Genomic DNA, 27,916 nt, shown 5'->3' with positions numbered 1-27,916 from the left:
GTCGTGCTTGAAGTTCCCCGGGCCGGTAAGGCAGCGTCGGCCTGGCGGGTGCGGTTGCACTTGTGGGGGTGGGGTTGCGGGGATTGTGGATCGGAGTGGGTGGCGTAGAGTAACCAATCATCGGGGCTTGTGCATAAACCACTCGGGCTTCCGTAGATTCCCTTCCCCTCGACGATCGCCCTACGCCGCGAACCGTCCCCACTCGTGCATGCCAAGAGTTGTCCATGAGACGCCTTTGCTGTTCTGGTCAAGATCTACTATTGCAGGGGCTCTCCTACTAAACATACGCCGTGGGGTGACTGAGATGGACGACCAGGCCCTGGTGCACTCTCGGGCGTGTACCTCGCAAGGCGTCTGTCTGCGCATCGACCCTTTGCTAAAGTGCATCCTATGTCCTGGTTCGCGTAGATTCCCCTACATCCTATTTGGACGACTCTCTTATAACCAACCGTGCCGCCTCGACCCTGCAATTCCTTCCCAGCGCGAACTTAGCGACACCACCTTATAATTCCAGACGTAACACGCGAACGCGGGCTCGCTTCGCGACTCTCCTCGATCTGGTGGCGATGTTGCAAGGCCACCAAGATATGTACGACAACAATATGAGCTTCCTAGAGCACCAAGGGTGCTTTCCTAAAGGTAGTAACTAAGCTTCAATGGCAAATTGATCTACTAACTTGTATTAAGGCTCCGATTGTTACGACTTAGAGTCAGCGTCCGAGTCAGAGAATAAGAGTGGCATTAGGAGAGTGCCACGTCAGTTATGCACATTGCGATTCTACGAGTCCGACGATGACCGTCCGGGCCCTCACTCCGGTGCCGACTCGGCCTGCAGCTCTCCCCCGGAAGCTCCCGATGACCGCGATCAAACCAAGTTAGGGCCTCTCGATGGCGGGGAAAACCGCTTCTCTAAAGCCCATGGCATCAACCCAGCCCTCTTCGACGTATATATTTCCGCCCAAAAAGGCGCGTCGTCCCCTCCCCCCGGTATCACCCTCCCCGCCCTTCTAAAGCTGGTAGATGCAGATAGAATAGGGGTTCGTCCTTCGGTTAATGTTAAACATTCGACAGGACTAGCGATTAGGGAGGAGCGCGGGGTTGGACGGTTGGCGCGAGGGAGATAGCGCCGTTGTCAGCCCCTGCCTAACAAGTCTTGGGTAGAACCAACCCAGATTATAGGTGGTCGGCCCGGGCGTTAGGCGTTGATACGAGCACCTTGTTCGTGAGATCCGTGCCGGATATGCGATCCTGAAGGACGAATTCGAGAAGATGAAGACTATGACCGCTTTCGCATTGAACTTGGTCGTCCCACGGGTTGCCTAAGCATACCCCCGCCCTAAGCAGCACGCGACGGCGCGGCGGCAATACCAAGGTTCCGACGCGACCGCCGACGTCGAGGCCGCCACCGCCGACGTCGAGACCGCCACCGCCGATGTCGAGACCGCCACCGCCGACGTCGAGGCCGCCACCGCCGACGTCGAGGCCGCCACCGCCGACGTCGAGGCCGCCACCGCCGACGTCGAGCCCGCCACCGCCGACATCGCGGCCGCCCTGCTCCGCATTACGAAGGCCCATACTCTGTTTGAGACCCGTCTTGAGATACTCGGCACGAAAATAGTCTTACTCGAAGAGCGTATACCTGGCTCTTACCAAGTGGCGCCTAACCTGGCCGACGAGAATAGAACACTAGCGTCTCTCCTAACATCGGATCCTAGTACCGCCGACGAGATATAAGTAGCAAGCCCTGATATAATAGATGAGTTCGACGCAAGCCGAGATATGGCGTCTAGTGACCTATCAACCCCCCCTCTTCTAGTTGACTGCGACATTGCCGACGTGGAGGCACAGACGGCGAGCTCTAGGATGGAGGAGCCCGAGACCGCCAGCGCAGCCGACGCAGACCAAGGCACGACTCCTATCGACCTACCATCCCGTCGCCCCCCTTCGCCAGGTCCTCGGACGCCGCTCCTGTCCGTGCCGATGCCCAGCCAAGAGCGGGCACCCCAGGCTCCCCAGACACAAGACGAACCAGACCAGAGTGCCACAACGCAGGACCAGGACGAGACTCCCCCGGTACAAGATGAGCCGTTCCCAACGCCAGGCCAGACTGCGGTCCACGCTCAAGATGAGCACATTGAAACCCCCACAGCCCAGGAGTTCCGCTCGTTCGCGTCGTTATACACCAGGCTCAGCCGTGAACACGAACCTCGGGGCTTCGTTCTCATCAAAGTTCCAAGCGATGTTCTCGGGAGCTGCTCGAGGCCAACCGAACCACGGATCACTACAAGCTGGCGTCAAGCCCTACGCTGGAGGTCTGGACTGGTTGCCTCGGTCGAGTACGAGGAAGTCCGACATAATCCGCCGTTGAAATGGCACATTGCCGGCCCTGGCCAAGATGAGACTGTTGGGCTGGAGCAGTCAGGGTACGCATCCGAGAATTTCTTGGCGGTTATATGGTGTCGGGGATAAGGGCAGGACGTGGGGAGGCCACCTGGTAACTACGGCGACGGGCGGCCGGTTTGAGGCGGGCCATCCAGAGAAGAATATGGACAATTCACTCCTTGCCAATTTTGCGTGTTAGGTTCTCCGTCTGTACGGAACATCGTGTTTCTTGGTCGAGAACACTCGCATACTGGTTACACCAACCAGGAGTTAGCTTAAGTCTAAAAAGGGAAGTTAAAAACCAGAGCCACAAGGCTTTCCCAAACATCGGCAACCCCTTGATCTTCTTCTGATTTCGACATGCATATACCGTCCCGTGTCGTCGGTTGCGCCTATGGTGGTGCATCGCAGAATGTAGGGCGGAAATTGGAAGTCTTACATTTCCTTCGCGTGCAGGCAGTTTCCACGAACAGAACAAAATAAGGACGAGGGACCCCCTGCTGGGCAGACACTCTCTCCCAACCCTGCCATATTTGCCGCCTCGAGTGCTGCAGGCTGATGGTTGGAGGGGTGCTCCATGCCTCCTCCGTGGATAAGGCATTTGGTGGTTATCGGGCCGAAGGATGGCAAGCAAAGAGAGCCGGCGGCTGCCACCAGCCGATGTCGGGTTTGGAAAAGGCACGAAGGATGCGGTCTGGAGAGGAGGGCCCTGTATGCAGCGTAGCGAAGTGAGGCCGGTCAAGTCGTGTCGGAGGCTGCACCCTCGAACTAGTACGTGAAGCCTCGAGCTCCAGGTGTCCAATAGGGCTCCGATGTAATTGTTTGATCCTTCCAGTTTCCTAATGCGGCAGTCATCTCTTCAATGGCGCCGTCTATTAACTCCTCTGCACCGAGGCAGTGTCTTGCAGCGGTCGGCAATAATTGACGAGGAACCCCTGTTGACGGTCTGCAGGTGCAAGGGGGCGTGGAATCCGGATGGCTGATCTTGTCCACGCTGTGAGAGCCTCGCGGTAAGGAGACATCGACCAAGCCTTCCCCTCTGCAGGCCAAGAGGGCAGGCCCTTCTGCGCTTAGATCTATTGGCGGCTGACCAGTTCCTACCGGTTCGGTATGTACAGCTTCCCATGTTGGTGCGTGACCTGCAGACGGTCGCTTGTCCGCGCACCGTTCTTCGCAGCTCACGCCTTGACGCAAGAAGCCTTGCTCGTTTTTACAGCGAAAAGCAACAACACAACCTTGGCCTGCCTGCTTCGCCCGACCGGATGCAGTAACCCCCGGGGAGGCCGGGTCGCTTTGTGGGGCCCACAGTTGGTGTGCTGTGTCCAACCGAGCCCCTGGTTGTCAAGATTAATGCCTGGAGAAGCCTCGTAGATGTCTCCTGCCTAGGTCTGCATGAGACAAACATTGACACATACAGGGCAAAACCTACAGAGTAACTGTGGCTGATGGGGCCAGCAGCCCGGAGACGTATCTGTTCGCGGCCGTCCCTGCCGCACCACAAATACAGGTGACCCTATTGACCAGTGGCTGACGGCTCGCTTCCGTCGATTCTCGCTACGGATGACGGGCTTTGCAGCCCCTGACACACCGGAAACAACGCAAGCACACACCCTTCACCAGTCGCTCGCATTGTTGGCGGCCGGCGCCCCTGAGCAAGCAGTCCGTAAGGGTCCTTTACCGCGGCCTGATACACCACTTCGAACGCTCTACTTACCCGCTAACTTCGTCTTGCGGCAAGCCGAGACGAGGGTATCCATCGTCTGCGCGACGGCAAGTGACAGGCAGGATCTGGCCCGCGGGCAAGCAAATCAGGGGTCGCGGGTACGAGTAGATACTTTTGGACACCAGGATATTGCACACCCAACACGGCATACGCCTGCATCGCCGCCCAAATCTCTTTCCTAGTAGCTCGAAGTACTCGGCACTGTGCCTGCCTATGCAGGAGCCTCCAGTTGGGGTGCTCCTCGAGCCCCGCTCAGTCGACAACGCGAATCGGCATTGCGCTACTAGCTTTGTTCGCAAGAGGTAACGCCTCGCCAAACCCCCTAACCCCTAACCCCCGGATCTCGGTTCGATGACCCGCCTGCAGGAGATCGGCGTGGTCAGTGGCGATAGACAGGGAGCATTGGTGCAAAGCAGCTCGGCTTGCTCTCGCTAGATGTACGAACCAATGCTGTGTCGGGTGCTCCCCGAATGACATTAGTGCCTCCACTTATATGCACTTACCCCTAACGAGCAGGATCAGCTGTGGCGGAGGCGGGTTAAGTCACCGAGAATGAGATGCTCCCCTATGCAACACGATTCTTGGGGGATACCACTGGAGCGAATCGCGCGACGGCGTGGGAAGGCCAGACAAGACAAACCGACGTTGCGAAGGCAAGGATAATCAGTTGGGCCCTGAATCGCCATGATCAGCTTTGCTACTTGGCAACCCTCTGCCTCATTAGGTCCTCGGTCAGTCGTGTCCCCGTTAGGAAGGGGGTGTGCCCTATCTACCTGGGGGGCCAGGATGAGCTGAGGGAGGGGCAACGGGCCTCTGAATGGTGTAGCTTGGGACCAGAGCGGAGAAACCGGGATGGGGCGGGCTGTTCGTATTGGTATTGAGTGGTTGAAGGGATTCGCTGCCTCAGTTGTGCGGGGCGTAGGGAGGCTATCGGGTACGTGCGGCAATGTTAAGCGGCTAGTTCGAGGCAGGCCGCCCAACTCGTGAGGATGCATTGTGTTGTCAGGACAAACTGTCTTTGCGGATTCTAAAAGGCTAAAGAGTAAGGAAATAAAGGGGAGAGAAAATGGAGATATTTAAAGCACAGGACAGTAAAAGCGACTTGTAAAGGTGCGGTTTATGTTGCTCGGTATTATTATCACGAAACTGTTCGGGTACGGAAGGGGTTAGATGTTATAAAGGCCGCGAACTACCGGCAGAATCGATCGCGACCTTTACCGAGCACAAGCACAGCAAGTTTATCACGCACTGGCCGAAGGATCCAAGGATATCAGCGGAGGGATAGCATTGCGGATTTGCACCATCGTCTTCAAATTCTAAGCCGTTGATGGGGAGCTTGAACTTCGGCGTTTTGTGCAGGCCGACAGACGCGGTGCTGCTCGGAAGACAGGTGCGGCAATAGGGCCCAGCGATGGGGTGAATAGGGTGTTAGGACGTAAGTTAATGCCCAATTAATGCCTTAGGCATTGCAATTTTCCTTTGCCGTCCTATTGCTGGCGCAACCAACAGCAAGGCGGCATCTCGTCGAGTTGCCTGATACGCGCGGTCGTCTCAGACCCGTTGTTTGCCTCGCGGTTGCTTATGCCCAGGCCACCAGACCTCTATCGTTAACATACTACAGCGTAAGTCACGAGCCACCTGCAACCCCGAGGCTTGGTCATCTCGTACGCCTCGGTCGCTTGCCTCTACCACGCCCTCGCTACGCCGGATCTCCCTCGTCCTAGGTCCCGGTTGGCCTGATGGCCCGCTCGGTCTCGCCTCTGCGCTCGACTCCCTTGTTACTCCCCTGTCTCCTTCCCTCTCCCCCTTCCCTCTCTCCTCTCCCTCTCCTTCCCCCCGGCCCTTCCCTCTCTCCCTCCTCGTCTCCTCTTCCTCGTTACTATACTCTTTGTTACCCTCCTTGTCAGAGACCTTTACCGTCCAGGGATTAAGCTGCTTCTAGAGAACCCTGATCCCGATAATATACCTGTATAGACAGATAGTGCTTAGCTAGGTAGCAAACACTCGACGCCAGGAAAGTTGCCCTTTGATCTGCGGAGTAATGAAATATAGCGCTCTTGAGATCCAGTATCTTTATTTTGCTATCTACAAGTTAAAAGTTTGACAAGTTAGCGTTATCTTGATGTACGTCAAAGGCGTAGAATGCTTGGTAGTATAGCTGTAGCAAACTTGACAGCTCCTCCAAGGTTATGGTTACGCCCTCGGGCGCGGACAGCGAGATGCCCCCCAAATACTCGAGAAGTATAGCCCTTGTTCCGTTGTAGCGTAGAAGGCCGTAAAACTTGGGGATAATGGCGCCCTATAGGGGGTTGAGCCGTTAATACGCCTTAACTTCGGTATAAAAATATTCTTCTATGATTTCTTGGTCTTCGCTGGGTTTCTATATCTTCAGTACAGCACGGTCAGGAAGGAACTACTCCGGAAAGACAGCTTGGACCTAAGACTGAGCAAAAGCAGGGAGGAGCCGGGTAGCGGATATAAAGAAGCTAGCTATAGTCGACAGGCAGATCCGGAGTCCCAGGACATAGGGATATAAGTCGGAAATTTGAGAAGTATACGCAGAGATGTAACAGGTGCGGAACTAGAAGTGCTTGCCCCTACGGTATCCTATTAGTATAGGTCGACGGGGAATCCTGTAACGCGATATTTACAATAAGTTTTGTCGGCGGCTTGCGTAGGGCTATAGCAAGTCGAGCTGCTGAAAGCCAGTAACGTTCTGGCTCCTTACGACGTCGGTACTTAGGGAGCTAAATCTCGGAATTGCGAGCTAGTGAAGGCGGACACGGAACATGGTCGATAAGAATGTCGTCTTCGGCCTCTATTGCGTAAGACTAGTTGGTATATAATGTTTTAGGTATAGAGCTGGATAGGGTCTGGCTTTAGCTTTCAAGTCGTTGCAGCAGATTGCAGTAAAGTATATCTTACGTCGTCTTGTCTTGCCCAATTTCGCTAACTATACGTGATTGTCACGTACAATATACCTGCTGCAGCCTGCAGGGCTGAGATACTACGCAACTAGGCGTTGCTGCCTGCCTGCACCCGTTAGGCCGTAAGCCAGTTGCTGCCTACGAGACTGTACGTTACTGGGCAAGATGAAATAACTCGCGCAACGGGCGGGGTAAACTGTAATATACCCTCTTAGTCTTTTTTCTTTTCCTTCGCTCTATCTTATACTCCCGTTTGCGGTCCTTCCTCTTACAGTCTCACTCTGCAAGTCGGCAAATCTACAGGAATTGAGGAATAGTTTACCTTCGACTTGTAACCCTGAAATCCTAAATTTCGAAGTCTGAAGACTCTAAACCTCCAGCCTGAACACCGGCCGACTGTCGCTGCAATAACTTCTGCCTACAATCTTATTAGCCAGCATCCCTCTAATACCCTCTATAACCTACGATTTATATCTTACACAGATAAAACATAGACCCGGATATACCTACTGATATAAAACCTTACAGTTTATACGACTATCGACAATAAGGGCACCGTCTACGCTCCTTTCGATCCGGCGTTTCTAGCTCTCGATAATAACGAAGAGAAACGTGCTAGCGAGCCTGCCCGTCTACTAAACGAGCGGTACTAGAGACTTGAGACAGAGTCTGACGTAGAACATTAGTAGCACATAGAAATCTCCAACATTGTAATAGCGGCGTAGGCCAGATATCCCGCTATCGTTCAGACCTGCTACACCAAGCCCCTGAGCGAGATTACTATCTCGGAAAATGTGGACTCAACCTATAGCGTATATATCGGTAACTAGCGATATCCCGTAGCAATCGGCGAAATAAAGAGAAACCTGATTAACGAGGAGGATTAGCAGGCTAACAGCTTGCGCGATATACAACAGAAACTAGCGCGTAAGCTCTGCGGGTAAGTGACGTTTGTATACCTACCTAGTGTTGATTGACTCGAGTACAGTCTTGTATTAGGCCAGGGTCTTATATTAAATCAACTCTAACTGTCGAGTCGACTAGGTATACTGACAAGTATTAATGTCCCTAAGTCTTCTGCTAGGACGGCCGATATTTGTTGGTGCTCCAGTTTCAGGCCTGTAAGCCCGAATATATCAGGAACGTAGACTGCCTAATCGACTGCTGGGTCATCCCCGTCGAAGGTTCTACGTGCACCTTACAGTACGTACTCTACAGACTTATAGTCTAGGGATTCCGCAGGTACCAGGCTGTCGTTACAGCTAAGCCTCTTAGTGTTAGCAGCTTAAAAGGGCATAGGCGAGAGTTTTTCACCGGGCGTCCGATCTGGAAGGTCAACGGCCAGTCTTCTACCAAATATCCTGAGGATTATGTTCGGGTCGTCGATAGCGCTACTGGAGGTTTGTTCTAGAGTCACGCAATAGTTGAAGATACGGTGTAGGAAACTGAAGCTTTCTGGCAGTAAGGATTTACGACTGGCTATACCGGACCAAGAGTTGATTCCTGGTCAAGCTGATTCCTGGTCAACGGTCTTTAATGAGCGCTTTTTTTTATAGTTTTTATATATGCCTGACTCTGCAGCATTGCTTACATCTATTCGGCGAGATTGTTTCAAGATCCAAGTGCCTTGAAAAGGTGCACCCCTTAGGCCATGCCGCGAGTAAGTACCTACCTCTTTGTCGATGCTCCATTGGCGCCAGGTATCGCCAAAGACAAAAGGCGTCGGTGCTAGATTTTTTGCATCAATCTAGAAGTGGTAGTAGTGATGGTAGCGTTAGTAGTAGTAGTAACGACAAGTCCCGTTGCCTTGTTCCTCCGCCTCTGTTTCTCGTGCGCCAGATTTGCCTTAGGTAACTCTGCGAGACCTTAGCATCGCAGTCGAACCGGTAGAGTGTATCCCCGGCAAATCCTTCCGTGGGATGACTTTCCCGCAAGGCAGGAGGACATCTGGAATCGACTGCTCGACCCGTCCTTTGCCTCCCGGCATGTGTTCCCATGCCTTTCATATATGGCGAAAACAAGCCTTCTCGCACCGGCACATTACTTGTTCTCTGGTGCGTGCTAGACATTCTTGCAGCGGGAAAGCAGCTACCGTAATCAGCCGGGGCGCGTTCTTCTTGTCGGAATATCCAGATCCCTTTCTGTGCCTTTTGTGGTCCAAGAGAAAGCTATGTCAAAAGGGCAATGCCGACGCCACCTTTGGAAGCGCTGAGTAATACAGATACCTGCGCTGACCATGGGTGTATCATCGCGAAATGGCGCTTGCGCCACATTCAAGCAAGGTCAACTTCGTGCACGAGGCGAGTGCTTGCCAACAGAGTTTGTAGATCACGTGCATGGGTGTTGACATCGCGTTCTGAAACCCCACTTGATGTTCCTGCTCGCGTGCGCGCCAAAACGACCACACCCGTATCAGCAGACGTGACGAGTGCAAGACTTCCGGAACATTCTGTCGCCTAGTCTTCAACTGCGGTCCCCATCCCGAATGATGACCGTTCAAGACGAAACCATTCAAGACCACAGTCCTCCCATCTCTTTGGACAATTCCCGCCCACTTTCTATCAACCGCAGTTCCAGTGACACACTAGGGTTAGGGGTGGCTGCCTGTTTCGGTGAAACCACGGCAAGCGCGGCAGTCCACCAATAGCGTCCAAGTGCTTAGAGTGTGACCACGCGGCTAACAAGGAGCCTCGCCCAACACCGAATCCCTCAGAATCCCAACCTAACAAAGATTCCATCATCATCATCGCCGCTCATATCGTAGGGCCTTAACATCTGGGTCGCGATGGAGGACGAGATTGCGAGATTGCGACAGGCTCTTGAATATGAGCGGCGCCTCCGCGAAGAAGCCGAGAGCCGTGCGTCGGAGGAGCAACGCCGTCGCAAAAAAGCAGAAGAGGTCGCGGAAAAATCACGGCCACTGCGACTGGAGCCTTATCTTGAGGCTTGTCACACTCTCAATCTTGCCATCGAGGTAGTAACCGACCGTTCCTTGACCACATAGGGCGAAACCACTAATCCTGTCGGTCGAAATTATCCCCGGCGAATTCTTCCGTGGGACGACTTTCCAGAAAGGCAAGAGGAAATCTGGCACCAACTCTTCGAGCCGTCCTTCACCTCCTAAGAAATGTTCCCATCCTAGCACCAGCTAGACTATGTGCTTTCTCTCATCACACCCATCAATAGCGAACACGGTCTCCGGTACTACGAGCGCGACACTGTTAAGAATGTAGTACAAAAGCTGGTTGATGCGGTATACGAAAACCCGGTGCTTAGAGCTAGTATTGGCCTGCGTAGAACCATCACATTCGAGAGTCATACAAATCTCGGCACCATGGATAGTAGTCCCTCCGAACATCCAGAGCGCACGCCTCTCTCCGCGGGCAGTGCTGGGGAGCCAGCGCTTGCAACGTCCGCAGCGGTCCGTAAACGCCGCCGTATTGCGAGAGGGAAGGGCAATCGGGCAGACCAGTTCTGTATATACAAAACGTCAGATGGCGCAAAGGTCCCCGCGATAGCAATCGAGTACAAAGCGCCGTACAAGCTGAGCCGGGAAGAGTTAGTCATAGGCCTAGTCTCCGAAATCCAACCGGAGCGAGACGTGATAAACAAGGATGGCGATGGCTTCGCATTCGCAGCGAAGCGGCTTGCTACTGCTATTGTCACCTAACTCTTCTCCTACATGGTTAGGAAGGGCATTTAGTACGGGTACGTCTGTACTGGGGAGGCCTTCGTCTTCTTGCACATCCCGGATGACCTAGCCATGGTCTACTATCACTTGTACATACCGAATCAGGATGTTCTTAATGACGACAAGAACAGGCTTCACCGTACGGCCGTCGTATAAGTCTTCGCCTTCATTGTCCAAGCTCTCCGTACGTCGCCGCCTCTACAGACCTGGTACGACGCTGCTGAGAAACTTGGTACCTGGGACGTAGAGTACGATGATATACTGAGCAAAATCCCCGAAACGGTCCGCAAAGACAAACGTCATGCTACCCCATACAAACCCTAGCGTTGGCGCGGCTTCAAACGCTCGCCTATTCGAACTCGTTCGCATTGCTCCCAGACCGACACTAAAGGCCATTCTCGAGATGATGATGACGAAGAAGGTACCCCTCCTTCTCCGAGTACAGATCGGCTGACTCGCTCCGGAAAGAAGTCTGCGACGTCTGGCACCGGTTCCGGTAAATGACAAGGTCAGCGTGATAGAGGAGGGGGGCGGCAGGGCGGGCTAGTACAACAAAGAATACAAGGCCAGCCGTACTATACGTATCAATGCCTCCGTAGGGTGGTATCTAGGGGACCAATAGACTAGAACTACCCTAACGCTGGTAGATACGGATTAAGACACATTAGCCAGGTCGAGTTCTAACGTTCCCTTCAAGCTTAGTTGGCCAAAGACCGCGGGCCTGATACGGACTCTACCCCATTATACTTATCTAGGGCTGTTAGGTCGCTCTTCAAGGTTCTACTATCGGCTTACGGATATACGCTTGTTGCCAAAGGTATAGAGAGGGAAAACCTCCGGCGTCTATCGTATAAGAAGGATATTTACGACTAGTTATACTATACGCAGGGAAAGCACATCCCTATATGCCTTGGCCTAATAGATCTGGTTCTGCTATACTATTTTGATGGCCGACAGTTTAAGCACTTTCTGCTGCTTAGCTAGGCCGGGCAGCCCCTGTCCAGATACATCGACAGACTTGACAAGACACGCGCCATAGATCTGGCAACCAAGGCGTATGCCGAACTTCATTAGCTAAAGGTCCTCCACGTCGACGTAGAGCCTCGTAACATCTTATACGACGCAATCAGCGGGACACTCATGGTTATCGATTTTGAGCGGGCAGACTTGCGCGCTCGCCAACCTCTTGGCTCGATCAGCCCAAACGGCCAAGGTCGGAAGAGGAAGCGCGGTTAGATGGCTCAGAAGCAAGGAAAGGACGAAGACGACTTCACGAAGGAGTTGCAATCTGTCGTTGAGCGCGTTTCGCTGCGTTTTGGTGATGATGTGCCAAGCGGCCCGAGACAATCTGGGAGGAGCCGGGACGAGCATGCTAGGGGTTTATCTCTGATGCGCTTGGCCAAAATGTCTCGCCATGTAGTCTAGCAGTAAGAATGGGATTCGTCATGGCTTGGACGTCCTTATAGCAATCCACTCCATACTGAAAACACTAGCCGTTAGTTCCCACTTGTTCCGAGAGGTTGTGTATCGCTAGCGCTCGGCCGCTATCATCCAGCTTCCAGTGGTCATAATCCCGCTCTTTGGTGGATGGATGTTGGAGGCCTCGGCATCCCCGGCACTGGTGATAGCTGTAAAACGGCAGCTCGGACATGATTGTTGCCTTGCACATCAACTAAAGTGCTAGCAGAAGGGATATAAATGCGCCGAGGATGTGGTTCGAGACCCCCAGGTTCTCGAAGGGAAGCCGTGATTTGCTGGGCAGGCGTCGAGCGAAGGAAAGGAGGAAAGGGTGGATAGAGGACGGTCGAGAGCAAAAGAAAGTGGCTTCGTCTGCCAGGGCATCTGGGAAACCCTTTATCCGAGGAGGCAAGCACTGACGCCACGTCGCGCATCAGTGTAGGTCTTGCATCTTTACGCGAGTTGAACACAGTACGCGAGCATCGGATTGTTTGACCGGCGATTGAGCCCCTGTGCTTTCAAGATGCTACTTCCGAACTTCTTCAACTTATAGGCTGTCTAACCCCGTATCCTCCTACCCTTTGACGTAGCAATTCCGCTCTTTCCTCATCGCCTGCACCACTCAACAACCTATGAGCAGAGCAGCTGGTTCCATTCTCAGGCCCACTTACTAAAGGATCACTTATAAGTAATCAAATCAGAGGGGCTTATATGTGTCGCCATGTAGCTGCAGCCTTCCAAGGACAATTGGTGCTAATACAATCTCTATGGAATTACGTCCATTCCCAGCAACCCATGGCACCATTGATTCTTCCCGGCCAACTCAAAACAATGGCGTCGGTGTACCGGTCCACTTTGTCCTCACTAATTGCAAGCATTCATGCTTCCTTCACTTTCCGTCTTACGCCTTCGAAAGCGTCTGAGACCCGGAGTACACTGGCGTTCAAAGCCTCCAGCCTTTTCTCCGCTCTCAGTTGGTTTGACAAGACTTCCTGCATCTTTTCTATCAACTTGCGTTGGTTCTCGATCACCTCGTTGAGAGCGTCTTGCACCGCGACAAGGTTGTCCGCTTAGACTCTCCACCTGCGGTTCCGCTGAAGAGGCTGAAGGCGGGGTTGTCCTATGGGAGCCGTCAGCATTATAACTGTGTGCTTGCGAGGCGTCAAGACTTCGTACCGAGACATGGTCGTTTTAGGCTTTGAATGCTGTAGAAACTTTAATAGGCATTTGCACCATCATGCTACTCGTTTTCTGCTTATGGGTTTGGAATCAGGCGCTAGTGAAGGACTGGGAAAGCGGGGCTCAGCGCTGATCAGTTGCATGCTCCGGTCCGCAGGTGGCTGGGCGTGGTGGAGTGGAAGAGCGATGAATGCGGAGAGGGGATGGGGTGACTTTCAGGACACGGTATAGGGACTGGGATCGGGACCGGCCGCTCGTAGAGGCTGTAGGCGTTGTTGGGCGACGGATGGGGCGCGATGCAGGAAGAGGCCGATGTGCGGTTTTGTCCGGAAACGGTACATCGCTAGCTGCTGGCCAGGACTTGAGATTGAGGAGGTTCGAGATGCCCATGACAGGAGACGTGGGAGGGGGAAGATCGGATATACAGGTGGGGCCCGAATCGGTGCTCGGGAACGAAAGACTCGCGCTTTGCGGAGGGGATGGCGACGCGGGAAGCGTGGGATTCCGGCTTGCAGGATGCGTAGGCGGCAAAGTGAAGAACGACAGGCCAGTCGTGGCTAGCGATGGCCCTGACGAGGCGGAGGCCGCCGAGCTGGTGGACGGGGTCGGCGACGAGCGCCCGGAATTGTCTCCGGGTCCGGCGTGTTCGATCCGCCCAGGCGGGGGGCCTATCTGCGTGGTAGCCCTCCAACCACCCTCCTCCTCCTGCTGCTGCTGCTGCTGTTGAAGCTGTCGCTGCAAACTCTGCGCGCACTCGAAGTGATAGCGGGGCCGGCCGCCGGTCAGAGCCGCGGGGGTGACCGGGGTGATGGGTGGGGGTGATGGGTGGTGGTGCTGCTGATAGGAGCCTCCGGCGCGGCCAGGGAAGCCTGGCGGAGTCGCCTAGTAGGCGATCGTGTGACTGGGAGTGGCCGTGGCCGTGGGGACGGGGGAGATTCGTTGTCGGCCGTTCGGTTCGTTCGAAAATATAGAGAATGAAACCAGTCGCGCGCGCCTCTCTATATCAGCCTCACCTAGCTACCAGTGCATAGCCTCGGCGGCACGCCAGGGGACTCCCAGTTCTTGGGCCAGCTTCGTCCACATCTCGTGTTTGAGCCTGGAAGGAGATCAGCCTCATGCCAAACGCTGGGAGAGCTTTGAAAAAGGGGTTTTCCTCACTTCTCGTACAACCGTGCGAGCGTATTCTTATGCTCCTCACTCCACTCGTTGTGTCTTTCAGGACGACAACTGACGGAGCTCCGGCCCAAAAGGTGCGTAGAGACGCCCTTCTGTTTTATGTTCCTGCCACGGAGCTGGATGAGCCGGGCGTCCTCCTCACCCGACCACTTGCTCTGCTTCTTTGCCGGTGGCTCGGCCGTGCGCGGTGGCACGCTTCGTTTCCCAGTAGTGCTCCTAGGTTGCAAATCTGACCCCGCCGCTTGTGGTTCCGCGGAGCCAGGTGCAACGGAAACACTTTGTCTGCTAGCTCCGGCCCCACCTATAACGCCGAGGGGTGACGGGCCAGCTGCTACGGCGAAAGGAGCCGGTGGCGGGCCATTTGGGGCCACCGTTACGGCTGCGGCCGCGGGGAACGAGGCGGATGGTGGCTGCTGAGCGGGACACATGGAGGACCCATTCGGATTGCCTCTCTCGAGAAGCGAGGCGATATTTATCATGTCGGCAAGGGTTTGGTGGATCTGAAGAAATGCTTGCTTCGCGTCCTAGCAAGTTGAGAGAAGAGGGAGTGCTTGTGTGCCGAGGGCTTGACGGATCCAAGTGACATGCAGGAGCCCGCAGACAGAGGTTGCTCAAGGGTACGTTGAAGAAACCACTTTCAGCTCAAAAGGAAAAGGGGACCGCAAGTTTGAGGGCACCCAGAATATAAATTTAATTGCCCGAACGGCAATCGCAATTGCTGGCACTGCCGCTTGAGCCCGGATACCTTACCTAGGCAGGAGTGGTTAGCGCTAGGTACTTCTGACGCCGGGGGCGTGTAGGGGTTGCATCCACTTCACAGTACATCATGCAATGGATCAGGAACGCGGAAGCCCGCGAGCTCGTTCTTCCAGGGGCTACGCAACATTTTGTCTTGCATAAGGATCCCCTTTAGCAATTGCCCCGACCTTTCGGACCGCTCTCATCATTACTCCGAGGACTTAAAAAGGCCCTAGGACGTGTAGGATCGTTGCAGCAGGCTGCAAGGGCGAGGCCCTGCATCTGACGACCGGTGGCATCCTATAAGGCCAATGCACAATTGCTTTGGTGCCAGAATGAAGTGCATCTAGGTAAATCGCGCCAAGCATTTAATGTGGAATCCTGGATCAACGCACACAAGGGTGGCGACGGGGCAATGGCTGGTACATTAGCGTACTGTTCTTATAGACACCCTACAAGTTGAAACAAACTTTCCCACTCCCAGTATCGTGAGCCAATTCGGCTGGCAGAATCCCGCGTTCTGCCTCTGATATCCTACTGGGGTATGTTGAAGCAGCTCTTGACCTGGCAACAGGAGCAGTCTGCGGGGTCTTGCAGCCGACCCACACGATCAGCTGCACAAGCAAACTAGTTGCTCATCCAATAAGTTACCTAGTGAGCGGCCGCTTTCCCCCAAATTTCTATATAGTATGGAAGTCACCAACAGATCGACTAGGCGACCGGCGGCCAGGGTTCGCTTAGGGGGCTTATCATTCTGCAGCTGCGGATTGCCAGTTCCGATTCGCCTATCCTCTTCGCCCATTCCTCTTCGAAAGAACCCGGCGCGGATCGATGCGCCGCGCCCCACAGTAGGTAGGGCTCCTGCGCCGCTGGATCGCTGCAGGGGCCAGAAGACCCGCTAAGCGCGGGACGCGAAAACGTCGGTTCGAGAGACCTTTACGGCCTCCGTAGCCTCCAAAAAGAACAGACAACACCAGGCTTCGCTTTTCGCTGACCCAACTACTAATCACTTCGTTTTCGCCATTGACATAATATCATCACCACTTGCCACTTCTCCAAGCCCACAATGGGTCGAAGGTGCAGCCTAGACAGCTAGGCGAACGACGCCTCCCCGTGCCGGGTCGTTCACTGTATATGACCAAGCATGGCGGTCTGTACGCCGACCGCTCTGATGCAGATTGGCTCCCGGTCTGTGGCGTCAAGGCTGTTGCGGGTCGAAGCGATCTCCTAAGGAAGAGTGGGAGGTGCCAAGTGATTGGCCAGCACTCCGGCCAACCCTAGTGTGGAGAACCTTAGAATGACCTAACGAGCTAAACAGCTAATCACTCAACGTGGGCGGCATGCCGCGCGCTTGATTGGACACCACCCCCTGAAGCTCTAGCTAGGTCTCTGAGGGCTAGGCCCGGGAGGCTTACCCGAATCTCCATTTTGCAGCCGGGATGATGAGAATGGGCAGGCCGAAGATGGAACCGAGACTGAAAGCGCGCTAATGCGTAGGCGACGTGGCCAACGGAGAGAGTGGATCGGCATCCCGGGATAGCGGACTCAAGGTAAGCTCTCATCTCAACTGAAAGTCCCATCTCCCCATCCCGGCTTCAGAGACCCTAGATAGTGCGAAGGTAACCGCCGTTTTGCCAGACTGAATCCACGGCCTCGCACCGGTCTGCAGACTTACTCTCTCCTCTACTCGTACCGCTATAGCAGGGCACGAAGACGGACCGAAGCGCGTAATTTGTTTTCCAAGTCCTAGGGATAGTAAACAAATCCGGTTACCCTGGGAACCAAATGAGCACATGCATGTTCGTCCGTCTAGACCTACAAGGACCACTACGGTATCTAATCACGCCTCAATGCGCGACCGCGGACGTCCGCTGTCTTGATAATTACAGTATGTCAAGAGCTAGTAGTAAAATCCCCCTTGGCCTTGCGCTCCCTTCCCTCCTTTTAGAAAGTGATTTCCATTATCTATCTAAGCAGGCAGGGATACTGAAGAGATGGTGCCATTGCGAGTTGCTCGTCTCCGGAGTCCTGTCCGGTCGTGCTCACCTCCCGGCTCTCCGCTCCGCGCCCGGACGTTCATACATTCTCGGCCCCACTCCGCCGCATGGTCCGGCCCGGTCCGTAGTCCCCGCATCCGTTTACCCGACCGCCGCCACATTCTCGGGGCAGCGAGCTGTCGGAAGAGCTCTCAGGCACGAGGCACGCAGTCGATCCAGAACCCTTGCAACGGAAATCGAAGTCGTCCCGACTCCTGGGGTATAGCTTGACGTCTGCGTTGTCTTGTTGGCAGTTCTTACATACCAATTCCAAGCCACTCGCTCCGAAGTTGCCATTTCCGGTCTCTAGCCTAGAACGTATACTTTGTTCCAAATTCGTCCCGAGAAAGCAAATGTGCCACGCTACAGCCATAGCGCCCCAATCCGATAATGCAGTAAAAGACGAACCTAGTGGGCCTACTAGAACCGTTAGCGACAAAGAGCCTAACACGCCGGATTCGCTGACTCACCTCCGAAAGATTACGGTAGACTAGAAAAGCGCTGGTAACATTTCCTAAGAGATCCCCGCGGCGCTGTATCCAAAATACGTCTGCGCCCTCGGCCAGGGCGCTGTTGTTTGTATATATGAGACCGGCTGTAAAAAGAGTGATGGAGATGACGACAACAACCGAGACGTAGAGGACCCAGAGGAAGTCGAAAGCCTTCGGACAAGCGGTGTAAACGACTGAAAATGCTGAGATACCCATTCGAGCCCCTTCGTGGTTAGATCGGCGTCTCAACAGAATTACCGCCGCAACACTAAAAACGCTTAGGAACAGGGTGGAAGCTAAAGCGCCGATTCGCAGCCTCCAGGCAAGGTCGAGAGGTCTCTGCATTGGGACGAAAAGAGGCAGACAACAAGGCAACTAATGTGGCTGTAGAGAGGCGCAGTGCATATGCGGATCTTGCAGAAGCGCAGTTCGCGCCCTGTGTGCAAGGCGTCTAGAGATATATGTATACACCGGATTGGATGTGGTTGGATGATCATTGGCATTTGTCAGGGGCCGTGGCTTTGTCCCGAGCAGCACGGGATGATTCTCGGCTTGCCGGATCCTCATGGCGTTCTGGGTGTGATTACTACCCGAGCGCCCAGAAGTGAGCGTCCAGGGGGTTGAAGAAGTGAGGAAATCCCTGTTCAGAAGGTATTGAACAGGGGTTCTGACGTTACATGTGGAATCAACCCGAACCATCATGGTGTGGGAAAGGACCCAATGTTGCGGACGTGAATCTGGACACCACTTATCCGAACCTCCTCACATTTTCTCCCTTCCACAACCCAGTCTTTCGTCAAGGCAGGGGAGAATCCTCGGTAAGTATTACCTAATTAGGTGGTGTGAACTCGGCCCGTGCACCTAAGGCGGCCGGACAAGATTGTCTTCTTAAGGTTCAGAGTTCGCCTTCCTTCCGAAGACCTCTTCCTCCATCATCTCACCATCAGGCTCCTGACGGAGTTCACTAGACGCTATGGACCGTTCCCCGCACCTTTGCCCGTATGCTGACGACCGTCTCAAGGAACTCGATGAGGCTAACTCCTACGAAGAGCTGCATGCAATTTTGTTTCCAGGTAAACCTATCCCTTCACCAGGTATGTCCTCCCGGATACTTGCTCGACTTCGAGCTTTTAACTAATAGTGGCTTATAAAGCCTACAAACGATGCGTCATAGCGAAGCCATACCAGATTGGTCGCATAGCGCAATCGATCTTCGCTAAAGACCTCAAGAATCGGGTACCCAGGCAGTTTACCACGAAATTAATCCGTTCCTTTCAGAAGGCTTTTAAACGCGCTCTCGACGACTTCAAACAAGAAGAGTCTCCGCATAACACAACGGTGCTTCCCCAAAGTACGTGTTTTCCCTAACGCTCCTTTGAGGCCGAGTCGTTTACTAGCCCCTGGCTTATTAGTGGATACACTCGAGTTCGTAGCTCGCATCGTCCCCAGTGCACAGGAGTATTTCAGGGAGCTGGCCGTAGAGATTGTGGGGGGTGCGCCCAGTGCACCGCAGTTGGATGAGATGTTGGTCCCGTCATTTAGGAAGGCTTTTGATCGGGGTACCGAGAGGTTCGAGAAGGAAAAATCGCCGCCGACGCTGCTAAGAAAGAGCCGCTGATGCAGGAGACCAAGGCGTAATTGAGGCGGATTTGGAGCCTGCTGCTTACGGTGCGTAGATAGATGGAATAAGATGAACATAGCCCCTCCTCACTTAGATTCAACCGCTTCTCCTATCCCCTCTAGCTGAGCCATGTCCAATCCCACTCACCCCGCCGGCCCATCTGTAAATCGCTCCTCGTCGTTTCCGTCTCTTATGCTACCTCCCGCGAACGACACCAGTAGCGCAACTTCCCGGCTCGGTTCCGCTGCAAGCACCTGTATTCTACGTGGTCCGGTTCTGGTCGCCCCTGGCGGCGTCGCCCATTGCGTGAACCAAATGCTGGTTCACATCCTCGACTCGACGGAGCTCGAAGAGGGACGGCAGCGTAACTCGCGCAATGCCCGGGGAGTACCTCGGCGCTCCTGCATGGTACAAACACAGCGCCAAGAAGCTCCGAGCTACCGGGGGAGGGGCTTGGGTGATGAGGCGTATGTTGAAGGGGTAGGAACGTGACAAGCTCCCGTGTATCGCAGTTCCCGTCCGCGGACAGCCTCACCACGAGACCTGGTCCGCCTTCGCACAGCGATACAATGGCGACAATTACCTGACGGCCGATCGAGGCACATGGAGTTGACGTGACACCGGAGCCAAGCCCTCTGCGGCCGCCCGCAGACATCCCGCTCCATGCTGAATACCTCAAACAAGTGCCTGGACAGCCGGTCAGCAGGGGGCGAGGCCTCGGCAGGCTGCCTGCCAGGCTGTTACGCAGTGCCTCCCTGTGTCCTTGGGGGCAAGAAGCTCCGAGTGTCAGGGGAGGAGACTCGAGCGGTGAGGGGTTTGCTGTGGAACGGGTGTGAAAATATACGCTCGTCTCGGTGTGATCGTATCGCTAGTACCTTGAGGTACCTCGACCGCTAATTGAACCAGATCCTGTGGCTGGCCCCTGTTTGTAGCTATAGAACCTTGACGCTGAGGTGCTCGTTGTGACCTGGTCTTCCTATGCCCTTGAGCCGGGCGTAGACTTGTAGGACGGGGCAAACCCTTGGGTGTCCCGTCTCTCATTTTCGGTCTGCGCACTATACAGACCGCTAGATGCCTTGTCCCTGTGTCCTGGCCCCTTCGGCCGCCCCAGCGGCGGACTGTCGTCTTGCATTTGTAGACCTGCTCGTCGGAGTTCTGGTTCGCGTATTTCGCGCCGTCTGCTTCGCAATAGAGCCACGATAATTGGCCTCTGCGGTCTTGCGTAGTAAACACCAGGGCGAACGGGGCCTGTTGGTATCTAGGACCTTCACATCGGATTCCGTCATTACTTGATCAGCCACGTTGCACGCACTGCCAGCAAGGCAAAGAAGGCAATAAGGCAACGACGCTAGAGCGATAAAGCGAATAGGGGTGGATGGTGGTGCGCGAACTTGAAGTATATGTCTCTCTCCTTATAGTTTCTCTTCCTGTATGCATTGCTTATACCCTCCTCTCGACTGCCTTCAGTAGTTGGTCAGGCCCGACCACAGGCCTAGAATCGGCGCATCGCAACCCGAAACGAGCCCTAGAGTGGTCAACTTCCCTACCCATCTCGAAAATGGATCTTACCGAGAAGTGGAAGAGACACCTGCGGCAATCATCCAGGGTACCCAAAGATACCAACACTAGCCCAACCCCGAGCTCAAGGCGGGAGGGCTCCAGGTCGCGCAGTGTTTCGCCGCCGAAGCGATCTAAAGCTCGGCTCGCTGCCAACCCGGTAGCCGACGACAACCAGGCCGAGTTCGACAGGGGATCGATTAAGAAAGGCCAGCTTTAGAGCCCGGACCAGGACACGCCTGTCGCTCGGCCGCGGACCTACGACAAAGCCAATGTGGCTACTTACCACCGCCAGCGCCTCTCGTCAGCCACCCACACAAAACCGCACCGCTAGTCCAGTTCAACATCAGCTAGGGGCGCTGCCCCGCCCTCGGCAGCGGACGATGACACTATAGAGCTTATCAAACAGCCCGAGACTCGCCCTATCTTGCAGGAGCAATTGGTGGCCGAAGTGAAGGGCATCTACGCTGGACTTGTGATAGTCGAGAGCAAGTGCATCGAAGTCGATAACAACCAGAGTTCTCAGAACGATCCTGCCAACCGGCTCAACAATGACCAGTGGCAAGCTCTCATCGCGCTGCACCGCACTTTGCTCCACGAACACCATGACTTCTTTCTCGCATCCCAGCACCCGTCAGCAAGCCCAGCGCTGCGGAGGCTGGCGGCAAAGTACGCCATGCCTGCCCGTATGTGGCGGCATGGGATTCACAGCTTCCTCGAGCTTCTACGGTATCGCCTTTCGGCGAGCTTAGACCACATGCTTACGTTTATATACATGGCCTACTCGATGATGGCTTTGTTATACGAGACGGTGCCCGCCTTTGAGGACACTTAGATCGAGTGCCTCGGCGATCTTGGTCGCTACCGCATGGCGATTGAGGACGACGACATCCGTGACCGAGAAGTGTGGACCGCAGTGAGCCGCCATTGGTACTCCCAGGCTTCCGACAAGGCCCCAACCACGGGGCGTCTTTATCACCACTTGGCCATCCTCGCTCGCCCGAACGCATTGTAGCAGCATTGCTACTATTCGAAGTCGCTGTGTGTCGAGACTCCCTTCTTGTCTACACGGGAGAGCGTGATGACGCTTTACGAGCCCCTCATGTCTAGTACCTTCCACCCGCAGTAGGCAAGGCTCCCGCCGACCGAGCTCAACTTTGTAAAGACGCACGGCATCTTGTTCAGCGGCAAGCAGCAAGACAAGTTAGATGCCTCAATGGAGGCGGTCTTTCAGTCGTTAGATAATCATATCGGCCGCTCCGCGCGGCGCTGGATTGAATCAGGGTATGTAGAATGATCTACATTCGGCTATAGGTAGAGATTGACTTTGCGGGATTAGATATCACATGGCGATCTCTAACATTTGCGCCATCACTGGCTATAGTGACAACAACAACCCCATCACCGCAGCTCTCAAGGCATTCTCAAGCCTCAGGCCGAGCGACGCCGCCAACGACACCCGGGCTCAACCCATGGAGGAAGCCCCGGCCGCGCAGTCCGTATCGTCGGAGAACGACACCAAGGACACCACAGTTTCGACCAGCACGCAACTTTCCAACGCCCTGCGCCTTTTCACCGGCACATACGACATCATATGCCGTCGTTTCGGTGACAATAACATTCTGCCTTTTCTTCATGTCACGCTAGTCTTCGTCTACTACCTGACTTTCTGCCCCGACGCTATGGCACACGTGGCGCCCCACTTCCCCTGGAAGCTTACGGCTTCCATGCTCAATACGTTGTTGAATGGCTCATCGCCAAGTTCTTCGTCGCCGTCTACCGCTGCTGCAGCCCCGGTGTCTAACGTTTCGCAGGCTGCGGGCTTGGCTCAGCTCGTGGAGAGTAAGCAATTCCCGGGGAGCAAAAAGGGAGTGAGCGCTACTGCGGAGGGTGGCGAGAAGGGAGATTCTACTGCTCTCGCTGGTCCCAGTGTTGGCGCCGGGCGGCGCAAGCGGCCGCTTCCGGACGATTACGCCATAAGAGGCTTTCCTTGGGTTGAGAAGTACTTCCCTGACGGGTGGTTCGTGACGGAGGACAGGATCGATGATGACGATAAATACTTTGAGGTCCCAAGCATGCTGGAGGAGAGGAAGGAGCGGGTTGTATGGCTGGGTTGCCGGATTGCTGAGAGCGAAGACGGGAAGTGGTTGCGGTTTGACAATGAGGCGAAGAGGTTTGGTGTGAGCCCAGAGTACGATGTCGAGTTGGAACTGGAAATGGGCGGACAGGTAACCGCTGCCCCGGGGGAGAGTGTCGACTACGGGGAGCTGCCTGACGCGGGTGTCACCGCGTGATTGCCTGCATTGTGTGGTGTGTGCAGACAAGCGCCTGCATTCGGCGTGGACCAGATTCTAGTCGCCTTCCCAAATGCCAGTTTATATACGTTGACTCAGGGAGGCTCGAGGAATGCTGCCTGCCATCTGGGTTGCGAAGTGCTGCTGAACCTGGGAGTGAGGACTCGAAGCCCTGTCGGGGCAGACACCAGCTAACGCTCTGCCGATCTCATGGGTCAAGCTTGGCATGCATCGACTCTCGGGGTCGGCAGTGCTTATGCACCCGCCTACCAATACACCTACCAGCACCAGCGGCACCACCAACAGCAGCACAACCAACAACCCGTCTACGGCCTGCCGCCTGCCTCAAGGGTTGGGGTGCCTAGTTTGGATTCTTAACGGCATTGCGTGACGCGCTGGGATGCTGTCTCTGGAAATTTAATTTCATTATTAGGCAGAAATACCGAAAAAATGGTGCCATTGCGAGTTGCCCGGCCCCGGGAATCCCGTTCCGTCGTGCTCCGCCGCCTGGCTCTCCGCTCTGCGCCCGTACGTCTATACATCCTTGGCACTCTCTGCCAACACGACTCCACCCGCAATCCCCACTCCTCCCCGACCGCACCCGTCTAGCCGGCCGACACCGCATCACAGGCCCCCGACTCTGCGCCATCGCCTTATCGGCAATGACCGCACCGCGTCAGTCCCCATGCTACAGGTTGTAGCACGTCGGGCATCGTGTGAAACGAGTCGACACCGGAGTGAGGGTCCGGACAGTCATCGCCGGAGTTCCCTTCCTATCTCGTCTCAGGGGCGCCTTGAAATCGGTAGGCTGACGTTGTCCCAAAACGTTCTCCGCAGGGGGTAATCACAATTATTTACGCGATGGCGTCGAAGAATCTCGGTGTGCCTGTGAAGATATCTCCCCCGGTATTTCCATATCTCCGATTTAGACAGATCGCTGCCTTTTTCGCGTTTGATCCGGTCCATCTCCGTCTTGACTTTATCTTGGAATAAACGAAGTTCGCGCTCGACCTCGTTTTCAGCCTCACGTCCCGATCCGGGCAGGGAGGTTTGAATCACCGCTTCAGCGGCCGGTGGAGTGAAACCAGATCGAGAATTGGGAGCTCCGGGCCTATGGGAAGGGAGGCGGCCAGTAGGATGGCCAGATTCATCCAGCTCGCTAGTGTTCGCCGGACCTGGAAACCATGTCAGGAATAGAATGCTTTGTCGAGCAAACTGCGAACTTACCAGCCTTGCCACAGCTACGGCAACACCCATGGTCGCAACGCTCAATCCACTCCCATTCGTTCGTGACGGGATTCTTTTCCCATTCCGGCTTGCGTGACATGTTGCTGCACCACCCGCTGGTATTCCGCCCTCCACATTTGCAACATGTCCATTCGCCGCCTCCTGCGCTGCGAAAGTCACAGTTTGCCAGCGGGCAGCTTGCTATTAATGGCTGGGACACCGCAAACGATACATTAGGATATGGCGTCTGATAACCTGTCTCCAAATTTATGAGGGCCGACGGGCAGTAGTGCTATGTCACGGATTGGTGGCTGCAAGAGTGGTGACGGGGATGCCCGTGGCACATGGTTGGCGACGGGAACTGATGAAGAACTCTGACCCGCTAAGCATAGCAATATTGGAATGAAGATGTTTACGGTCGAGGGTACTGGAACTAAGTGGGAGACTTATTTATATAAATAGACGCGTGGCGTGCGCTACTATACATGTGTAATTATTCCGGCAAATGTGGCTTTTTCCTTGGAAAACCATTCGTATTATCCACCTCAATCCCTTTTCTCCTTCGCCCCCGCCCTCGCCCCTAAGCGAATCAATTGTCATTTTGTACTCTTTGGATCTCTAGCGCATGTCTAGCATCCATCCATTGAGGTACATGCCGCTCCGACTATTGACCGACGCTGCAGTTCCGAGATGCCCCGACCTATCAACCGGGCCCGTTTTGTCCCGCCCCTCCGTCTCACAAACGCCCCACGGAGCAGGCGCCCGAATTCACCGAAGCTATAGGGTTCTGTCGGGCAGCCGCATTCTTTTCGGCGTACGCTTAGGGGTGAGGCGCGTGGCTCGCACCAGTCGGGTTGCCGTGGCGGACGGAGCACCTCTGAAAGTGCCAGTTGCGGGTGTCGCTGCGAGTGAAGGTGTTGTGGCACAGGTCACACTTGTACGGCCGGTCCCCGGAGTCTGCCGCAAAACCATTAAGTCACGCGCTCGTAAATATAGCAGATAGAAGGCTGGAAGGTAAACTTACGCGTCCGAAGGTGGCGCTTCAGGGACGTCGCGCGTAGGCCAGTTTTGCCGCAGGCAGGGCAAGAAACATTCTTCCGGAGAACCCGAACGGCCGATACAGCGGCCGGAGAGTTCATCGCCGGCTGAGGCATGACTCCACGGACAGGCACCGGGCGCAGGACAGGAGAGGCGCAACCGCCGACCGTGGCAAGAGCCGGATCGACCGGTAGGGCCTCTGCGATGCTCAGTGGTACCATACTCGGCGACACGCCGAGGTACGGGTGCTGCGGGTGATTGTTATCTCCATAGGGGACAGGATTGCTTTCTCGGAGTGCTGGTAGCTGGTCGTGGTGATACTGTTCATGGTGCTGCTGCTGGGGCTAGTGTTGTATTGCTGTCAATTCGCCAGTTGTTAGATCCGAAGCTGGGGCGTATAGGGCAGTGTATTGGTGGCAATCTGTCTCTTTTCTTAGTAGCGGAAGAGGGCGGAGTAAATAGGAGTCTCTTGAACTGGCCTCGGCGGTGGCGGAAGTGCCAGGCTTGCCCGTATCCCTACTCTAGTTCAGAACCATGAAGAGTCAATGGTGCAAAGCATAACAGACCTGTCAAATCGCAGCCGATACATTTCAGCAGTTCCGTGACGATATGTGCATTAAGTACCGTGTGTGGATTGAGGCGTAGAGCGAGAAAGGAGTCGCGGAAAATATGGGAGAGGTGGAGGTGTCAAGGGGGTTGGGTGCGTGGACTGTTTAACAACACACCAGCCAGCTAGGCGACTGAGCCGGCGGTAACCGCGAAGATGCGCGTATCCGAACGGGTCAATGTGACGCCGAAAACGTTGCCGGTGATGGTCTTCGGGTTGCGCGACGGGAGCGGGGACGCAGGATCGTGCGGGCGCGCTGGGCTTTTTGTGCGCAAAACAGTCAGAGAGGCAGGGGTCTAGGACGGAATCCAGCAGAAGGCTACTATTTGACAGCACCAAGAGACGTACAAATAGTTGCAGGGTAGGTGTATAGGAATGAATAGACGGATATAGATCGGCGGGCGGGAATACGGGATCGCGGTTCAAGCTTGAAGGGTCGGTTCTGTTGGCAAGGTGCGCTGGGGTGCCCAGTTCAGATCCTCGGCTACATGGCGTGACGCGATGGATGTTGCTAAGCGCTTTATTTGGAAAATCATTTACATATTAGACAGAAATAGAGAAAAACTGGTGCCATTTACGAGACGGCGGCTCTGGGAATCCCGTCCGGTCGGCCTCGGCCTCCCGGACTCTCCGCTCCGCGCCCCGCGTTCATGCATTCTGGGGCCCACTCCGCCGCATGGCCCCGCCCGATTTGAAATACCCGCCTTCACTTAGCGGACCGACGCCGCATTTCCGGAGCACGACCTGTCGGACAAGCTCTTAGGCACGAGGGTCGCCGTCGAGCTCAAGCCTACGCAAATAAAATCGAGCTCCTCCCGAGGCCCGGGGTATAAATCGAGGTCTGCGTTGCCCTGGCAGTTCGTTCCAGGCCTCGAAAGCGTCGGGACATAAAGCGCACAAAGGCACATCGTTTCCCTAAGGCAAATGAGCCACGCCAGCTCCACCAGGTAGCAAGGAAAGCAGAGAATCTGTAGCTTTAGCGCTAGCTTTGCAGCCATTTCAGCAGGCACTTACCGGAAGATGTAGTTCATAAGGCAACGACCAGGCTGCCCAGGCACCGACGATAGGGAAAGCCGACGCCACCAGGAGAACATACCACTTCTATAGCGCCTGCTGCGATATAATCCCTTTTGTCTCCCGTATCTTGGCCACAGCCTCGCCCACAGACCACACACAAATGATCGTAACTATCGTACATGTCGCAGCCGTGCGGTGGCTATCTGTAGGGAGAAAGACGGCCCCAATGAGCCCCGCGAGGAAGATGACGGCTGCAGCAATGTACAGCCACAGCGCCCACACTCGTGATTGCGGCCAAAGACGAACCCAGTGGGTCTGCTCGAACCATTAGCAAGAAAAAACCGGACACGCCGTGTTCACTGACTCACCGCCGAAAGACTTCCATACACACGAAGAGCAGCGGCAATATTCCCAAAGGGATACCCGAGCGATCGCCCAATGAAGAACAAGACTGCATCGGGGACAAAGACAGCTATGTGGTGGAAGATCCAGACAAAGTCAAAAGTCTTCGGACGAGCGGTGTAGACAGGTGGACGTACGGAGATCCCCGTTTTAGTCCTTCTGTGGTTGGAGTGGCGTCTCGAGAGAAGTATAACTGCGATCCTGAAGACGAAGAAGCACACGCCAGAGGAGAAGGAAATAAGGTTGAGAAAGTCCTGCATCGTGACGAGAAAAGGTAGCAAGGCAACTAGTATGGCTGAGGAGAGGTGCAGCGCTTGCTAGCGCTATATGCAGAGATCTTGCAGAATTCCAG

At 54.9% G+C, this 27,916-nt stretch overlaps 9 protein-coding genes across 9 annotated transcripts; 3 read left to right on the top strand and 6 right to left on the bottom strand.

The window, feature by feature from the left end:
• Positions 1-587: 587 nt before the first annotated feature.
• MYCTH_89976 (uncharacterized protein) lies at positions 588-2,735 on the top strand (the record flags this gene model as incomplete). Its single annotated transcript, XM_003666201.1, has 5 exons — positions 588-639; positions 688-1,037; positions 1,345-1,714; positions 1,757-2,423; positions 2,582-2,735. The coding sequence occupies 5 exons, from the start codon at positions 588-590 to the stop codon at positions 2,733-2,735; spliced, it is 1,593 nt and encodes a 530-aa protein (XP_003666249.1).
• Positions 2,736-6,197: 3,462 nt separating this feature from the next.
• Positions 6,198-6,404, bottom strand: MYCTH_2069148 (uncharacterized protein; the record flags this gene model as incomplete). The annotated part of the gene is made up of 1 exon (XM_003666200.1): positions 6,198-6,404. A coding segment is annotated over one exon (207 nt), but the record flags the coding sequence as incomplete, so codon positions are not given.
• A 3,413-nt stretch (positions 6,405-9,817) lies between these two features.
• On the top strand, positions 9,818-11,177 carry MYCTH_2120910 (uncharacterized protein; the record flags this gene model as incomplete). The annotated part of the gene is made up of 4 exons (XM_003666199.1): positions 9,818-10,009; positions 10,175-10,693; positions 10,736-10,873; positions 11,016-11,177. 4 exons carry the CDS (start codon positions 9,818-9,820, stop codon positions 11,175-11,177), a joined length of 1,011 nt encoding a protein of 336 aa, XP_003666247.1.
• Positions 11,178-14,232: 3,055 nt separating this feature from the next.
• MYCTH_2310778 (uncharacterized protein) lies at positions 14,233-15,150 on the bottom strand. The gene is made up of 2 exons (XM_003666198.1): positions 14,519-15,150; positions 14,233-14,456 (listed from the first exon to the last, which is right to left on the bottom strand). The coding sequence occupies exons 1-2, from the start codon at positions 15,013-15,015 to the stop codon at positions 14,378-14,380; spliced, it is 576 nt and encodes a 191-aa protein (XP_003666246.1). The 5' UTR covers positions 15,016-15,150; the 3' UTR covers positions 14,233-14,377.
• A 1,960-nt stretch (positions 15,151-17,110) lies between these two features.
• Positions 17,111-18,146, bottom strand: MYCTH_2112984 (uncharacterized protein; the record flags this gene model as incomplete). The annotated part of the gene is made up of 4 exons (XM_003666197.1): positions 17,111-17,149; positions 17,357-17,544; positions 17,576-17,621; positions 17,781-18,146. The coding sequence occupies 4 exons, from the start codon at positions 18,144-18,146 to the stop codon at positions 17,111-17,113; spliced, it is 639 nt and encodes a 212-aa protein (XP_003666245.1).
• Positions 18,147-20,980: 2,834 nt separating this feature from the next.
• MYCTH_89981 (uncharacterized protein) lies at positions 20,981-23,273 on the top strand (the record flags this gene model as incomplete). Its single annotated transcript, XM_003666196.1, has 5 exons — positions 20,981-21,139; positions 21,314-21,665; positions 21,920-22,020; positions 22,109-22,263; positions 22,319-23,273. 5 exons carry the CDS (start codon positions 20,981-20,983, stop codon positions 23,271-23,273), a joined length of 1,722 nt encoding a protein of 573 aa, XP_003666244.1.
• Positions 23,274-24,123: 850 nt separating this feature from the next.
• Positions 24,124-24,846, bottom strand: MYCTH_2120909 (uncharacterized protein; the record flags this gene model as incomplete). The annotated part of the gene is made up of 4 exons (XM_003666195.1): positions 24,124-24,159; positions 24,285-24,448; positions 24,501-24,759; positions 24,802-24,846. The coding sequence occupies 4 exons, from the start codon at positions 24,844-24,846 to the stop codon at positions 24,124-24,126; spliced, it is 504 nt and encodes a 167-aa protein (XP_003666243.1).
• Positions 24,847-24,905: 59 nt separating this feature from the next.
• MYCTH_2310773 (uncharacterized protein) lies at positions 24,906-26,100 on the bottom strand. Its single transcript, XM_003666194.1, has 3 exons — positions 26,020-26,100; positions 25,525-25,961; positions 24,906-25,457 (listed from the first exon to the last, which is right to left on the bottom strand). Exons 2-3 carry the CDS (start codon positions 25,757-25,759, stop codon positions 25,321-25,323), a joined length of 372 nt encoding a protein of 123 aa, XP_003666242.1. The 5' UTR covers positions 25,760-25,961; positions 26,020-26,100; the 3' UTR covers positions 24,906-25,320.
• Positions 26,101-26,279: 179 nt separating this feature from the next.
• On the bottom strand, positions 26,280-27,824 carry MYCTH_2135707 (uncharacterized protein; the record flags this gene model as incomplete). Its single annotated transcript, XM_003666193.1, has 3 exons — positions 26,280-26,401; positions 27,342-27,477; positions 27,531-27,824. Coding segments are annotated over 3 exons (552 nt in total), but the record flags the coding sequence as incomplete, so codon positions are not given.
• Positions 27,825-27,916: the final 92 nt, after the last annotated feature.

Source organism: Thermothelomyces thermophilus, chromosome 6, assembly GCF_000226095.1.
Source record: "Thermothelomyces thermophilus ATCC 42464 chromosome 6, complete sequence".
Taxonomy (NCBI): Eukaryota; Fungi; Ascomycota; class Sordariomycetes; order Sordariales; family Chaetomiaceae; genus Thermothelomyces; species Thermothelomyces thermophilus.
The sequence above is the reverse complement of the archived record's forward strand: the minus strand, read 5'-3'. Positions and strand labels throughout refer to the sequence as shown.

Coding starts and splice junctions, on each gene's coding strand:
- MYCTH_2310778 (XM_003666198.1), bottom strand. CDS start 15,015: ATGATAAATATCGCCTCGCTTCTCGAGAGAGGCAATCCGAATGGGTCC. Junction 14,457..14,518: donor CTCGCACGGTTGTACGAGAA/GTGAGGAAAACC, acceptor ATCTCCTTCCAG/GCTCAAACACGAGATGTGGA.
- MYCTH_2310773 (XM_003666194.1), bottom strand. CDS start 25,759: ATGGTACCACTGAGCATCGCAGAGGCCCTACCGGTCGATCCGGCTCTT. Junction 25,458..25,524: donor GAAGCGCCACCTTCGGACGC/GTAAGTTTACCT, acceptor GTTTTGCGGCAG/ACTCCGGGGACCGGCCGTAC.